General features: G+C 58.8%; 2 protein-coding genes across 9 annotated transcripts in view; one reads left to right on the top strand and one right to left on the bottom strand.

Annotated features, from left to right (window-relative positions):
* PODN (podocan) overlaps window positions 1–6,147 on the top strand; it is a 29,814-nt gene extending 23,667 nt beyond the window's left edge. For 3 of the 7 annotated variants that reach the window (XM_034965442.3, XM_063607480.1, XM_063607456.1), the window contains exons 9-11: window positions 1,397–1,545; window positions 2,650–2,857; window positions 5,198–6,147. In XM_034965442.3, the coding sequence (XP_034821333.1) occupies window positions 1,397–1,545; window positions 2,650–2,830 (330 nt within the window). In that variant the 3' untranslated portion in view covers window positions 2,831–2,857; window positions 5,198–6,147. Of the gene's footprint in view, window positions 1–1,361; window positions 1,546–2,649 lie in introns of all 7 variants that reach the window. The other 4 variants (XR_010113204.1, XR_010113197.1, XM_063607472.1 and 1 more) reach the window with 3 other exon arrangements.
* A 549-nt stretch (window positions 6,148–6,696) lies between these two features.
* SLC1A7 (solute carrier family 1 member 7) overlaps window positions 6,697–16,265 on the bottom strand; it is a 56,796-nt gene continuing 47,227 nt past the window's right edge. Inside the window, exons 6-11 of one of the 2 annotated variants that reach the window (XM_063607484.1) lie at window positions 14,111–14,210; window positions 13,209–13,442; window positions 11,267–11,638; window positions 10,455–10,589; window positions 9,532–9,634; window positions 6,697–8,881 (exon numbers count right to left, since the gene is read on the bottom strand). In XM_063607484.1, the coding sequence (XP_063463554.1) occupies window positions 8,663–8,881; window positions 9,532–9,634; window positions 10,455–10,589; window positions 11,267–11,638; window positions 13,209–13,442; window positions 14,111–14,210 (1,163 nt within the window). In that variant the 3' untranslated portion in view covers window positions 6,697–8,662. The remainder of the gene's footprint in view (window positions 8,882–9,531; window positions 9,635–10,454; window positions 10,590–11,266; window positions 11,639–13,208; window positions 13,443–14,110; window positions 14,211–16,265) is intronic. The other variant, XM_063607485.1, reaches the window with a different exon arrangement.

Raw genomic sequence — 16,265 nt, 5'->3', positions numbered from 1 at the left:
CACCTGCAGATACAGGTTTGAGAAGGGCTGTGGAGGTAAGGAAGGTCATGGCTGCAGGTAGGGGCCCTAGGCTCAGGAGGACCAGGGGCCAGTTCGGGTGGTATGTATGGGAGAGTCAAGCTCACCCCTTTGCAGGCACAGGAGTAGGTATGTGGGGAAGGCTGGGCTTTGGGATGGGAGGTAGAGGGGACAGCCTGAGCTGTGGGCCCACCTCACCAGTCTGCAGAGGGCTGGAGATGGGGATCTACTCATGCTTTCTGGGGCTGGCCAGTCGATGTGGCTGCTGTGACCACATGGTCAGAATTAGGCAGGGATGCCTGGGCACATAGTTCACTTTGGTAACAAAACCCCCAACTCAACCAGTGTGGGTGAAAGAGAAATCCACTCTGTACGCTGGCTCATGCCTGAATCTCAGCAGTTAGAAAGGCTGAGGCAGGAGGATCACTTGAGCCCAGGAGTTTGAGGCCTGCCCGGGCAACGTAATGAGACCTCATCTCTACAAAAAAATAAATTTAAAAAAATTTAGCCCTGTGCAGTGGCATGCACCTCACCCTGGGAGGCTGAGGTGGGAGGATCACTTGAGCCTGAGGAAGATAGAGCTGGCAGTGAGCTATGATCACGCTACAGCACTCAATCCTGGACGACAGAGTGAGACCCTGTCTCAAATTAAAAAAAAAAAAAAAAAAAAAAGGAAACTCATCAGAGAACCTGGGAGGGAGGGTGGGGTGCTGCCAGTTAGGCGCTGCCCAGCGGCTTCAGCGGCTCCCTGTGGGAACCCACTTTCCTGACTGCCCTCCCCTGGATGCCAGGCATGTGATGATCTGAGACAGAATGGCCGGGGGCCTGGCTGTTGTGCTGGGGTCACTGTGGGTCTCACACCGTTGCTCCTGACCTCTGCACGTGTGGCCCCTGAGGTCCATAAGTGAGCAGTCCCACTCAAGCAGCTCCCACTGCACCCATCCAGGGCCAGTGGGGTGAGATTCAGAGTCTGGAGGATCCCTGGGCTCTGCCCATTTGAGATCTTTGGGAATGACCAAGTCTAATGGGAATGACAAGTGTGTCAGGAGGTAGGACTGTGACACCCAAACATCTTGGCTGTGGGTTTATGTGGGAAGGCACAAGAAGCTGGGTAGGACGTTCATCAATTAGAATAAGGGTTTGGAGTCAGGCGCACCCGGCTACAGCCTTTTATAGGTTATGTGACCTTGGAAAGATCACTTAACCTCTCTGAGCCTCTATTTCCCAATCTGGGAAGTGGGGATAATTATAGACACCCCCCTCCTCCACACAGGGTCATTGTTAGATGTAGATAGGCTGGGGGCTTGGTGGGAGTTTTGTAAGCTGTTAAGTGCTTTGCACAGGTGGGAGTCCCTGACTCCCTTGGTCGCCCCTGCAGCTGCTGGACATCGCCGGGAATCAGCTCACAGAGATCCCCGAGGGGCTCCCCGAGTCACTTGAGTACCTGTACCTGCAGAACAACAAGATTAGTGCGGTGCCTGCCAATGCCTTCGACTCCACGCCCAACCTCAAGGGGATCTTTCTCAGGTAGTAGCCCACTTGCGGCCCTGTACACACCCCCGTGGGGCCCACCCCGGCTCCAACGGGACAGTTGATGCACGTGGGAACAGCTTGGCTCCACTGCTGCCTGTGTAACCACGGCTCAGCTCTCAAGGGTGGGGACAGTCCTGGCCAGGCCCGATATGGTTCCTAGGTTTGTAAAAGGGCTTTGGAAACGTTAGAAGCCAGTGCGCATGGGTGTTGTGAATGCTACTGTGGCAGAAAGGATGCTGGACAGCGTCTTCCCGGTTTGCAGCTGAGAGAGCTGAGGCCCTGAGAGCACAGGTGACTGCTGTGTCTGCAGCCATCCAGGCTGGGTCTGGGCCTCATACTCAGGAATAGATGTTCAGGTCCTCCCTGGGTTCTGGGACTAAGAGATGGGGATTTGGAGTGATTCAGGGGATGCAGCTCCCTGAGGATATGAGGGGCTTCCATGCAGCAGAGCCAGGGTGGTTCTTCCCAGCACTTCCCACAATCCCTGCCCCCAAATCAGAGAGAAGGAGACAAGGCAGAGATGAGTGTGCTCCCAGGAGCTCGGTTGCCCAGAAAGCCCAGGGCTCGATGATATCAGGGTGGCTTGACATGTGCCTCAGGCATCTGCAGGGTAGCTGAAGCACAGAGAGTGAGGGGCCTGAGATCAGAGGCACAGCCTCCACCTTTCCACCCCTGAGTGTGGCCCTGGCCTGGCTCAGCGCTGGCCTTGCCTGTGTGCCACTCCACATCAGACACTGCGGTGACCCCTGGCTACCACAGCCCAGGAGCCTCAGGCCTTGGGGTTAATGCCAGGGATGGCATAGAGACAGCTCCCAAAGTTGTGGCTTCCAAAATAGCAGTGAGAGTGTGCGCAGAGAGAGACCCCTCACTTTGTAGAGACTGGCCCAGTGCCAGCCCCACCACAAGCTGCAGCTGCCCTGACCGGCCTGTACCTTCCATCATGTACTGCGCTCTCAGCCCCTGGCCTTTCCCGCCTGCTGCACCACTTTCCGGGAGGGCCATTCCCTCCCCTGTTACCTTCTGGAGAGGCCAGTCGGGGGAAGGGAGGGTTCCTTGGGGGTTGGGCTCCTGGCATTGACTGCCTCGATGCTCACACAGGTTTAACAAGCTGGCTGTGGGCTCCGTGGTGGACAGTGCCTTCCGGAGGCTGAAGCACCTGCAGGTCTTGGACATTGAAGGCAACTTAGAGTTTGGTGACGTTTCCAAGGACCGTGGCCGCTTGGGGAAGGAAAAGGAGGAGGAGGAAGAGGAGGAGGAGGAGGAAGAGGAAACAAGATAGTGACAAGGTGATGCAGATGTGACCTAGGTATGTGGCCTGTATGGGGCAGCGCTCACTTCTGCTCCCTGCATTTTCCCCTTCCTGACCCTGGTAGAGGGTCTTTCTGTCCATTCTTCACCCTCTCGCCTCTGCTTCATCCACCCATTTAGCAAATTTATAAGAGCACTTGGGATGTACCAGGCCGTGGGTGAAAGGTTGAAGCCTACGGGAGGCCCACACCTTCCAGAAGATTCTCACCCAGCATGAGGGTGCTGTCACGGGAGTGACCGGGGGGCACTGGACATGTGGGTCGGGGCTCAGGAGTGAGGTCTGGTCTGGAGAGAGGGATCCAGGCATTGTTAGCCTTGAAACAATCACTCAAGCTGCAGGGGGCTGGGGAAGCTTGCCATGGGAGAGTGAGTGAGGGGGGCAGGTGACTGAGACAGAGCAGTTAGGAAAGGAGGCAGGAAAACCCCAGACTGCCGTGGGCAGAGGGCATTTGCACATGTATGTAACACAGGCACCTACGTGTGCACATGCACACAAATGCACACGGATGCACCAACACACATACATTCATGTGCACACACGTCTCAACATGTACACACATCCACAAACCATGCACAGGCAGAACACACACACCACACACATGCACACAGACACACATACATGCTTGTACCCCATGACACATTTGCATGCCTAGACTATGTACATACTTGCACACACGTGTGTACATGCATGTGAGTACATGCATACAAAACACCCATGCGTACCCACGTATACAGGCCCTTACATGCACACCTGCATGCACACATGTACACATGATGCGTGCATGCACAGGCCTGTCTAGAAGTGGGGACTTGGCTGTGTCAGTGCTGCTGAGGGGCTGAGGGAACTGAGCACTGAGGGAGCTGAGCACTGAGGGAGCTGAGCACTGCGGAGCACCTACTGGATTTTTCCACCTGGAGGCTGTCTGTGACTCTGGAGCAGTAGGGGAAGCTGGGATGAGAAGAGCAGCTGGAAAGGAAGTGGGTCCAGGCACTGCAGACCAGCCTTTTGAGAAGTTTGGCTGTGAGAGATGAGAGAGGGCAGAGGTGGGAATGGGGTGTGAAGTTCAGGAAGCGCTCATTTTCTGAGCCTCACAGGAAGCAAAGGCCTCTCGAGGGGAGCCCTGTGTGAGGGGCTCTGGGAAGATGCCCCGACACACACATGCATCTTCCACATGCACCGTCTTAAAGGAGGGGGCTGGCTTGGGTGCTGGTGGGAAGAGGCTGGCCTGGAGGGGGAGTCACCGATGTAGGAAAGAGCTGGCTTTGAGGGCCCCTGTGGGAATGGTAGAAGTTGCTGGCTTTAGCAGGAGGAACAAAGGGCAGGGTGGCTGCTGTCACAGGCAGATTGGTGGCTTGGTGGCCAGATGTGAAGCCATGTCAGCCGGATGCCTCCAGTCTTCCGTTTTCTCTGTGCAACAGGGAGGTTCTCCGCAGACCAAAGGCATGGAGAAAACGGACAGGTGGATCCACCCACAGCTGGGTTTTTCAGCCAAGAGTTCAGGACAGGAGGGCAAGGAACAAGGGAGTGTGTTGGCCGGAGGCTGGCTGCAGGCATGGGTCCTGGGGTCAGGTTGGGTAGGGAAGGAGGTGCAGATAGGAGGGCTGGTGGGCAGGGACTCAGAGAAAGACACTGGAGAGGAGCCAGGAGCAGCTGTGTGGTCGGAGGAGAGAGGAGAGCTGGTGAGGAGTGAGCCAGGCTGGGGGTCACAGGGCCAGGACGTAGCCATGGGAGGGGCTGCCGGGCCACTGTTGAGTGTTGACTGAAGTAGGGCCTGGGACAAAGAGGAACCAGAGGGGGCTGTTGAGGGCCACTTGGGTGGGTGACAGAGGGAGCTGGGAGAGGGGCGCAAGTTGATGGTGAGAGAAGAGTGTGCACAGGGTTGGGTATCCGCAAGTGTGGAGGGGCTGGCAAGAGGCTGAGCTTGGGGGTCACCTTCCCCAGTTCCCAGGGCCCGGGAGTATGAAGGTAGAGCTGGTTCTCTGAGGCATTGTCCTCACACAGAGTTGGGGTGGGCGACAGGGTGACTGGCCATCCAGTGGGGACACCACAGCCCTCATGAGGGGCTGTGGAGTCCTGGGGTGGGTGAGAATCTGCCCCATCTCAGGTCAGTTGAGTGGGGCTCTGGGAGAAGCCCTGGGGAGTGGCTGGTGGGGCCCAAAGGCCTTCTGGCACCCCGCTGGCTCTGGGCTCCCAGGGCCAACGCTCCCTCCCTACTCACAGTAGCCTGGCCTTTCCAGAGCCCCCTCCAGCAGGGCTCCCCACAGCAGGTCCCCTCAGGCTGCTTGGGCTGGTGGGTCTGCCCTGAGCTGGCCCCTGACTCTCTTACATGTTCCACAGGACGATGGACCGCCGGACTCTTTTCTGCAGCACACGCCTGTGTGCTGTGAGCCCCCTACTCTGCCGTGCTCACACAGACACACCCAGCTGCACACATGAGGCATCCCACATGACACGGGCTGACACAGTCTCATATCCTCACCCCTTCCCACGGCGTGTCCCACGGCCAGACACGTGCACACACGTCACACCCTCAAACACCCAGCTCAGCCACACACAACTGCCCTCCAAACCACCACAGTCTCTGTCACACCCCCACTACCGCTGCCACGCCCTCTGAATCATGCAGGGAAGGGTCTGCCCCTGCCCTGGCACACACAGGCACCCACTCCCTCCCCCTGCTGACATGTGTATGCACACGCATGTGCGAACGGCCCTCCAAAGCCTATGCCACAGACAGCTCTTGCCCCAGCCAGAATCAGCCATAGCAGCTCGCCGTCTGCCCTGTCCATCTGTCCGTCCGTTCCCTGGAGAAGACACAAGGGTATCCATGCTCTGTGGCCAGGTGCCTGCCACCCTCTGGAACTCACAAAAGCTGGCTTTTATTCCTTTCCCACCCTATGGGGACAGGAGCCTTCAGGACTGCTGGCCTGGCCTGGCCCACCCTGCTCCTCCAGGTGCTGGGCAGTCACTCTGCTAAGAGTCCCTCCCTGCCACGCCCTGGCAGGACACAGGCACTTTTCCAATGGGCAAGCCCAGCGGAGGCAGGATGGGAGAGCCCCCTGGGTGCTGCTGGGGCCTTGGGGCAGGAGTGAAGCAGAGGTGATGGGGCTGGGCTGAGCCAGGGAGGAAGGACCCAGCTGCACCTAGGAGACACCTTTGTTCTTCAGGCCTGTGGGGGAAGTTCCGGGTGCCTTTATTTTTTATTCTTTTCTAAGGAAAAAAATGATAAAAATATCAAAGCTGATTTTTCTTGTTATAGAAAAACTAATATAAAAGCATTATCCCTATCCCTGCAGCCTGTGGCTATGTCTGTGCTTGCTTCCTGCCAGGTGCTGGCCTGGTGCCGGGTGGAGGGGGCAGGATACAAGCCCCTCAGCGCCCTGGCCAGAACAGCAGGCATCAGTGGAAAGTCCAGTTCTCGGGGCCCGCAGAGTAGCTGCACAGGCAGGCATCCTGGGAGAACAGGGCATAGCCTCAGGCGAGGGGGCCTGAGGTGTGTGCAGATGGCCCACTCGGGAATAGTAGGTGAGGCCTGAACCAGCACACGCAGCCTGTGAGCTTGCTGTGCATTCCCAGAGGTGGAGCATCCAAACAAAGGACCTCACGGGCTTTGGGCCTGTTAAGGGCTCACCTGGAGGGTCATGGGTCACTTTTGCACTGACAGGGTGTTACCAGTGGGTTCTAGAGGAGAGCAGGGGACTGGAGGCAGGCCTGGGAGCTGGAGCAGAGCCGACTTGGGGGCCCAGGTCTCCGCAGACCTTTCCAGGAAAGAGCTAACAGATGCACCCAGTGTGCTTCCCACCCCAGTGGGAGAGCTGCCACTGGGAGGTGGTACCCAGCTCTGAGCTAAGAAGAGCCTCTGATGGGCAGAGCTGCCCCACTGTGGGTTGAGATGCTCGGGAAGTGGTGACCTCCCTGCTGCTGGAGGTGTGTAAGGATGCTCCTGCCAAGTCCACTAAAGAGCAGACTCCTGCCTTGTGCTGGGACAGACTCGATTGCTCAAGGGGTCTTAGAGATGTGACACCTAGAAGGGGCTGCTAAGCTTGTCTGCATGAAGGTGGGATGACCGATTGCATGACATCTGACCTCTCCCAGGTGAGGAGGCCTCAGGGAAGGAAGGATGCTCTCGTGGAGGCCTGCAGCCCCCAGCCCTGCAGTGGGAGGAGGTGTCCTGGGGTCGTGCTCTTCCCAGACTCCTCAGACTCCACCCCTGGGAGGAGGGTGGAAGGAGTTCAGGAGTGGGGCAGTGGGAGCAGGTGCCCTCCTGACGCTGAGTGACCTGGGGGAGGCCTGTCCCCTCCCTGGGCCTTAGTGTCTTCATGGGCATCATGGTGCAAGCCCCTCCAGACCCCAGAGCTGTATCTTCTCCCCAAGGCATATCTGGAACAGGCTGTGTTGCCAGGGCCCTTCTGTGTGCCCTGCAGGCCTCCTGGAGGCAGCCTGGGGTGGGAGAATGAGGGAGACCATCTGGAAATGTCCCTGGGCACGCCCCTGTCTAAAGCAAAGCATTCACCACGGGGAGCCAGACTGGGAAGGAAATCTGTTTCTTCTTTGGGGACTGATCTCAAGGCCCTGCCTGCAGAGCAGAGCCTAGGCCACGGCAGAGAGGTCTGTCCACACTGGACGACGCCCAGCCGCCCTGTGGTTTATTGAGACAGGCTCCTGGGTAGGCTAGCTTATACTCTGTCTTCTGCATGTGACAGCTCAGATAGGATTGTCCTTACTGCAGCCACCAGGACAGGCTTCTCTGCACTCTGGCTGCCCATACAGGCCTGTCCACACACTGGCAGCCTAGACAGACCTGTCTACACTCCAGCCAAATGGACAAGCCTGTTAGATTCTGGCCACCTGCATAGGCCCGCCCATATCCTGGCTGCCCAGACAGGCCCGTCTGCACTCTGGCCGCCTGTATTAATTAGCCCAGTAGCTAATATCATATTTGCTGGCTAGCATAAGGTGTTGAAGCCCACAAGAAGTGAAAAACAAAATACCTTTATTTAGTTAACACTGAATTTGCAAACACAGAAAGGAATAGAAAACCTGACTCCACTTGGACGCACAGGCCTTTGGGGAGTTCTGACACCAGGGCCCCATCGGCAGCTCCACCAGAGCATCCTGGCTGCACCTCCTTCCCGGAGTCCTGGCTTGCCTACCTATTCCATGGGAGGTTGGCCTGGATGTGTCGAGGGGGCCTTTCAGCTCTAGTAAAGACATCTGTGTCCACATCCAAGGAGCTTTGCAAGAGACACGTGGCAGGACAGAACACTGGACGCACTGTGGCCTGGGGAAGGCAGCGGGGCTTGGCCCTGGGCTGCTCCCCTTGGGGAGAACTGTGTGGCTGAGGCCACCTGTTATGGGGTGGGGCCTGGGCCTGGACACAGCTGCAGGCTGCCCTGTCCTCCAAGAGGAGAGGCAGGGCTTGAAAGATTTGAGTTAGTGTCTTGACCTTAACGTGAGACCTTGGACAAGTGTTTTCAGCTCTCAGAGCCTCAAGTCTGTCATCCAGAAAGTGGGGCCGGATAACCCCTGCCTGCCGCCCTCACCGGGCTCACACCGGGGAAACTGTCACAGCGGGGCCTCAGGCAATGCCGGGCCCATCACTCCCTGGATGGGGCTCCCCCATGCAGCCTTTCCCTTCTCTGAGATACATTTTCCATCAAGCGGGGTTAATTCCAGCCTCTCAAGGGTGAGAAGAATGTGTGATCCTGGCCCCTGCGGGCTGCTCAGGAGGGTTGGAGAGTCGAGTTCCTGCCTCAGGACCCTGCCCCTGGAGGCCTCGCCTGCCCCTGCAGCTCCGCAGGCTCAGACATTGGTCTCCAGCTCGCTGATCTGGATGGTGCAGTGGTTCAGACTCGCAGCGGGCAGCTCCTCATCCTGCTCCACTTGAACGGGGACGTGGTGGGGGCAGGTGGGGCCCAGGGTGAGCTCGGAGGCCTCGGCTACACTCTTCACACAGCCATTCTGCTGGGCTGCCACGATCTCCTGGAGGCTCACTGGCTTGGTCTCGCAGGGCAGCAGTTTCTGGTGAAGGGAAACAGGTCTTTGTAGCAGCAGGAGGGACCAAGGTTAGATACCGGGGAGGACTGAGGGCCAGGGGAGCAGGATGAGCTCAGGGCTAGGAACCACAAGATGGATTTTCCTGCAGACACGCTGTGTGACCTCGGCAGGTCACGGCCTCCCTGGGCTCCTGTTCCCAAGCTGTCCTGCCTCCCACTGGAGCTGGCTTAGTAGAGGAGGGGACTTAATCCACAGGGTCCATCTGGGGAATCGGTGGATCCCCTGCCTGACCTCAGCTTCTTCCCCATGATGTGGGGACAGCCTTCTCCGTTTGCCTGTAGAAGGAGCCTGAAGCCCACACAGCCTGCACAGACCTACAAATGCTCACATGTTGGCTAAACTGGACAGACCATCCCGACACGAGGGCGGGGAATTTTATCATATCTTGTTCCACTGTTCCTCCTGTGTCTATATCAGCGCCAGCCACAGCGGGTGCTCAATAAATAGATGTTAGAGGAATCAGTCATTCTGTAACGGATGAGGAGACCGAGGCCCAGAGGCATGGAGGGAGGGATTGGCTGGAGGCTGCCCAGCTGGTTGGTGGAAGATCTGGTGCCCTGCCCACCCTGCGTGGCTCCACCCTCCTGGCGGCCTCTGGATCTCACTGCTCTCACCTCGGTGCCTGTGTCCCGGGCAAAATCCTTCCGACATATATGGGCCATGATCCCCGCTGCCAGCGCATCACCCAGCACGTTAATCATGGTGCGGAAACGGTCCCTGGTGAGCCAAGGTTGGGGGTGAGTGGTGGGCACTTGAAGGGGAGCTGGAAGAGGGCAGTGCTCAACCCAGCACAGTACAGCACGGCCGGTGACCAGCTGTCATGCAGAGCCTGCAGCCAGATGGCTTCCTGGCTCCTCCCAAGCCCACCCTTTGGCATCATTGAAGCAGCTTCTTGGCATGTAGCTGTGGGTTCCACAGGTCCCCATGCTTAGAAGGGTTAGGTTTGGTTTAATTCTCTGCTGTTTCTGTCTTGAAATTCTTTATAGGTTTGTTTTTTGTTTGTTTGTTTGTTTGTTTTTTGAGACAGAGTCTTGCTCTGTCACTCAGGCTGGAGTGCAGTGGCGCCATCTCGGCTTACTGAAACCTCCATCTCCCAGGTTCAGGTAATTCTTGTGCCTCAGCCACCTGAATAGCTGGGATTACAGGCACATGTCACCAGTCCCAGCTAATTTTTTCTTTTCTAATTTTTAGTAGAGATGGGGATTTTACTGTGTTGCCCAGGCTGGGCTCTGGAATTCCTGGGCTCAAGGAATGCTCCTGCCGTGGCCTCTCAAAGTTCTGGGACATATAGGCATGAGTCATCATGCCTGGCCTTTACAGTTTTTGGACTGGGTTCCACATTTTCATTTTTGAACACTGGACCCCACAAATTATGCAGCCAGGCCTGTGCTGATGAGTAGGGCACTCCCACAGTGCCAAGCGGGGCAGTCCCCAGCCTTCTACCCTGGGGAAGGGACTCAGCCACTCACCCTGATCCCTGCTGACCCTGAAGTCAGCCCCTCCCAGAGGGCTAGAGCTAGAGGCAAAGTCCACTCACAGAGCCCAGTCAACGGCAATGATGAGGGTGATGTCATCGGTGGGCAGTCCCACGGAGGTGAGCACGATGACCATGGTGACGAGGCCGGCCTGGGGGATGCCAGCTGCCCCAATGCTGGCTGCAGTGGCTGTGATACTGCAGGGGGTGGGAAGGGGAAGAGGAGCAGCAGGAGGGGCAGGGTGCATTGTCAGGGTCTGGCTCCAAGGAAGAGGTTGAGTGTCAGGGCCTCTGGGACAGCCATTTGGTGTGGGGGGTGGGTAGGAATGCCACACCAGGGAGCTCTTGGGGTCGAGTCCCTCCTCACAGTCCCGCAGCCCCATGGACCCCCATTCCTGGCCTCAGGAGAACCCCTGGGAAATGTGCAAACACCTGTGTCTGGAGCTGTGCCTCTGTGGGTTCCAGGAAGCTATATTGCTATGGGGCTACCCAGGGACTCTGACTGACCACCACATGGCTCTGCCTGCCTCCCACTGGGGCCTGGCCTCCAGGGTCAGACCTGTGTGCTTGGCTGGCCTGTGAGGCCTCCGTCAGCCTCAGTTGCATCCCAGCACCCCTTCCTTGGCTCCTGCCGCAACGGCGGCCTCTCCAGGGTCCTGAGTCCTGTCCCTGGCCTCCGCTCGCCCTGTGCCCACCAGCAATGCCCTCCCTCCCGGGCTGTCCTCCAGGCTTGGAGCTCCCAGCCCTGGCCCTCTGCCTGCTGTGCTCCGAGCCCAGGCTCGCTCGCCTCAGATACCCCTCAAGTCTGGGAGCCTGGGAATCCCCAAGGCCCCCAGCCCCCGCCCCATCCACACAGGTGCAGTGTCAGGGTGCACCTGATGGTGATGATCTGGCCAAAGTCCAGCTCGTAGTTGTTGACCTGGGCGATGAAGATGGCGGCCACAGCCTCGTAGAGCGCAGTGCCGTCCATATTGATGGTGGCACCCACGGGCAGCACGAAGCGAGCGATGCGCCGGTCGATGTGGTTGTTCTCCAGCAGGCACTTGAAGGTGATGGGCAGTGTGGCTGAGCTACGGTTAGAGGGGCCGGTGTCTGCCCAGCACCCTCCTCCAGGATGGCTGGGGCCTCCGTCGGGAAGCTCGCCCCTCCCCAGGCAGCCACCCCGCCAGGAGTGTTTGTGCCTCTGCGGCGCTGCTCCGGCAGGAGGTAAGGACCGCGGGCACTGCAGTGCTCTCACTTGGTTCTTCCTATGAGGGAGGTGTTTGGGTGCATTTTACAGATGAGGAAGCTGACGCCCAGAGGGCGGGGCTGACCCATGTCACACTGCTGTGCCGAGAGATATGGAGGTCTGAGCAGCAGGGCCCTGGGCCAGGCTGTCTGGGCTTAGATTCCAGCCTCCTGTCAAGTGGCCCTGGCAAGTTCCTGAACCCTGTGCCTCAGCATCTTTGTCCCAAAAAGACCTGGGTCACAGAGCTACTAGGAGGATTAAACGACTACGGGCTTGGACAGCACCTGGCCCATTGTACCCACTCAGTCAATGGTGACCATGACTATTATTATGACTATGTTTGTCATGAGAGTTCCCAGTGGCAGTGCTGGGACTAAAACAGGCCGGTGTGGCCCCCGTGTCTTCCTCTCCCCCGGGCCTCTGCCTGGAAGGCCAGTTCTACTCGCCAGAGCCTCTCAGGAGCTCCAGACCTGCTGGGCTTGAGGCTGCGGTTCCTGCTGGCAGGAGATGGCCAGGGGGCTGCTGGCTCTGGCTGGCTTGGCCCCTGGCATGGGAGCTGGCATGTTTGGGGCTTTGTCCTGCCCCCTGACCCCCTATCTGCGGGAGGGTGTTCCTGGTAATGGCTCCTGGGCTTTTCTTCACTGGGGTCTGCTCCTGAATCCTGCAGGAGGTGCATCTGCTGCCAGGGGTGGGTGTCATATGACTGCTGGGTACAGAGGCCTGCAGGGCATTTTACAGATGGAAAAGCTGAGACCCAAGTGAGGGCTAGAGGGAAGAGTGAGGCCTTCAGTGCCAGAAAGATGTGGCTTAAGTTCCTGCGACTCCCTTAATGTGGAGCTCAGACACTTGCCATGGGGAGAGCCAAACTGCCTTCACAGCACTAAATGCTCCATAAGGGACCACTTCCTTCCTGCCCCCTCCACCAACGACATGGTTTGCACAACTCTAAATTCCTGAGGTCTCTGCACTGGGCTGCGGTTTGGGATCCTTAAGGCCAAGTGCTGGTTCACCTGGCCCAGCCTGGCAAGGAGGGGCTCAACCTCCACTGCAACCCTGTGAGCTGGAAGCTGGAGTCTCCCCCAGTCTGTGCATGAGGAAAGCAATGCCCAGGCACAGCGAGTGAGTGACAGAGCCATGGCTCAAGTCCCTGAGGTCTAGGGACACTGCCAAGGTTGTGACAGGGCACCCAGCCAGGACATCCCAGCGGCAGTGGACAGGCCGAGCTCCTAGAGCAACACAGGGCCCGACTCCAGGAGAAGCACCTTGTGGGGCAAAAGGCAGCAGCAGTGCGTTGCCAATGTGATTTCCCACTGACTCTACTGCGCTGTCTGCCCTGGGGCGTCGAGGCCGCCCCCATGCGGACTCAGTGAGCTTGAGGACTGGGGCCGTGGGGGAAGGAGAGGCCTCGACAAAGGCCAAAAGTCCCCCAAGTCAGTCTTGTTACCCTAGCACCAGTCGTCCCCACATTTGTGAGGTGGGCCACACTGGCGTTTTGGTGGTTCTGTGGCTATGAACCAATGATGGCTGGACAGACAGACAGGGCTCAGCCCCTCCCAGCTCCCCACCGTCCTGCCCGTCCCCGGGGCTACCTGGAGGAGGTGGCCAGCGCGATGAGCAGAGCCTGCAGGATGCCGCGGATGAAGACGATGGGATTCTTCTTGGTGATGAAGAAGTAGAGCAGGGGCAGGATAAAGAGTCCGTGGAGCACCAGCCCGCACACCACGGTGACCGAGTAGAAGCCCAGCTTCTTGCCGACGGCCCTGGGGTCGTCCATCTCCAGGATCTTACCCGCGATGAGGAACACAATGCCGAAGGGGAAATACCTGGGGGCGGCGGGGCAGCCAGGCTCAGGAACCAGGCAGGCAGACACACCCCGGCCCCAGCCCCGCATCGCTGCGCGGCCTTCTCCCTGAGCTTCCTGGGGCTCCTGCGAGGACAGAGCGAGACTGTGCCAAGGTGCCCGGCCCAGGCTCAGCACATGGCGTCCTTCATACCGTTACCTCCACCGCCCCAGCTCCGGACAACCTCTGCCACTCCTTCCCCCGCCCTGCCTTCAGGACGCCCCCATTTCAGGCTCAACAACGCCAGAGTCTACACAGTGCGCCTGGGCAGCCCTCCCTCTGCGTTCCCCACTGAGCTCCTGAACTTTGAACTGTGGGCCAAGGAATAGCAGCTAGTCCTCACCGCCAGCTTTCCTTTCTCCAAAAGCTGAGCTGATAAGGCTCCATGTGATGGAGAAACTGAGCCCAGGAGAGCAGCAGAGCCGGGCAGAGCTCTTAGACCGGGCTGGAAGGGGCAGGCCCAGGGCCGGAGCCAGGCCTGGCTGGGGCTGGGGGACCCATGGAAACACATGTAGCTCCGGAGGCCCCAGCCCAGGGCTGAGCCTGGGCACAGCTTTCTGCTCACTTTAGGGGAGAAGAGGGTGGGGTCTTGTCTTCCCTCCATCCACCCAGGGCCGGCCGGGGTGAGGTGGGTAAATGAGGAGGCTTACCACACAGCCACCGCCACGATCTTCATGACCGACTCATTGAGGCACTGGCAGAAGCTGACCAGGGGGGCCCCGCTGTCACCCATGCGGCCCAGCATGATGCCTGCGGGTCAGGGACACAATGCTGTGGTAAAGCAGGGACAGACCCACAGGCCCACATGGGTCTCAGCATGGCTGGCTTCCCAGCAGCCTTGATGCTCCAACACTCCCCCCACTCTCTCTCTCCCTCTCTCCTCCTCCACTCTACTACCGATCCCACAGTGCTCTCACGTCTTCCTCCTCTCTCACCTTCCTCCACGCAGCAGCCAATGTCACCTCCTCAAGATAAAAATGCTCCCTGCCAAGTGCACCCCTGGCTTTGCTGTGCACTTAGGTCATGACAAGCTCCCCGCTGCCTCACCCAGCTCGATGCCTCAGCCCCACTCGAGTGGGCCCTGCCTGCCTCTCCCTCCTGCTCCTGCCCATCTCACTGTGCCCTGGCACCACTGGCCTTCTTTAAGTTTCTGGAAGGAGGGAGTCCAGCTCTTCACTGCCTCAGGGCCTTTGCGCAAGCCGTTTACGCAGTGCCCCAGGCACTGGCTGCCCGCTCTCCAAACAGCTTGGAAGCCATCCCCGCTCCCCTTTGCAAACTCCCATTTATTCTTCAATATCTCACCTCTTAGGGCCTATTACAACATAACTGTCTGGGTTTTTTCCCGTCTCCTCTGCGAGGTTAGCTCAGCGAGAGCAAGAACTGCATCTCCTTAGCTGGAGCATGTTAGATGCACAGTGGTCAATGGTGAGTGAGGACTAGGGCCTTTCCTGATGCTCCTGGCGCCTCCCCCGGCATTCTAGGCCTTCCTCCCCAGCTCGCACACACCAGGAAAGGGTGGTGTGGGAACGGCTCCGTGGGGTGAGCTCTGTCAGGCCAGTCCTGAAACAGGGACTGAGTGGCTGCCCTACCTCCTGGTGAGACCGACGTGGGGAGCAGAGCACTCTCTACAGCTGCGCTCATGAGGCCCACTGTCGTGCTGGGGCTCAGCTAGGGAGGCAGGGTGGGATTCAAACCCTGGCCTGTGGGACACCAGAGAAGGGCTCTTTCCCTGTCCTGAGAAGCCTGAGCCACACAGTCCATGGAGCTGCTACCCCGTGGTGACGGAGTGAGGTGGGGGCCCTGCCAGGGTGGGCAGGAGAGGCTGGAGTTGGAGGTGACCCTGGGCCTACCCCGCCCACCTGTCTTCCTGCCGCCTGGCTGATGTGGACCCAGATTCCCCTGCCGGCTCCGCCCTCCCCAGGCTCCACCACCACCACGCACGGGCTTCCTGCCCCTCCTCAGGCCCATTTGGATTTTCCCAGGGGCATCCAAGGACTGGCTGCTGGGAGCCAGTGTGCATGGAACCCTAGTGTGGCACGGGGGCTCCCTCACGGCAGGGCCAGCAGGACCTTAGCACCAGCCACATCCCAGGGATGGGGTGGGGAAAGGAGGCTGGGTTGAGGGAACCAAAGAAAGCCCTGCTCGGAGCCACTGTGCTAGTGTGCTCACTCACACACGCGGGCAGACACTGGTATCTGCACCAACAGGCACAGGCACCGGCAGATGTGGACACTGACAGGCACAGGCACACACAGAAGCAGGTGCACACAGACACAGGCACGGAAAGACCTGGCACACGCTGATGCGGGGACACAGGGATGCAGCTGCACCCAGACATGAGCCCAGGCAGATGTGGGCACACGCAGGCATGAGCACACACAGACGCAGGTGCACATAGACACAGGCACAGGTAAGCCAGGCACATGCTGATGGGGGAACACAGGGACACAGGTGCACACAGACACAGGCACGGAGAGGCCAGGCACACACTGATGCAGGGACACAGAGATGCACGTGCAGACAGACACAGGCACTGGCAGATGTGGGCACATAAAGGCATGAGCATACACAGTAAGCCACACACTGCCTTGGTACACTCACACACCCTGCCTTGGTACACTCACACACCCCGCCTTGGTACACTCACACACCTTGCCTCAGTACATTCACACCGCCTCGGTACACTCACACACTCTGCCTCGTTACACTCACACCGCCTCGGTACACTCAACTCGCCTTGGTACACTCACCCTGCCTCGATACACTCACACACCCCGCCTCGTTACACACACACTGCCTTGGTAC

This window comes from Pan paniscus, chromosome 1 (genome assembly GCF_029289425.2).
Source record: "Pan paniscus chromosome 1, NHGRI_mPanPan1-v2.0_pri, whole genome shotgun sequence".
NCBI lineage: Eukaryota > Metazoa > Chordata > Mammalia > Primates > Hominidae > Pan > Pan paniscus.
Note: the sequence above shows the minus strand (reverse complement) of the source record. Positions and strands in the feature narration are given on the sequence as shown.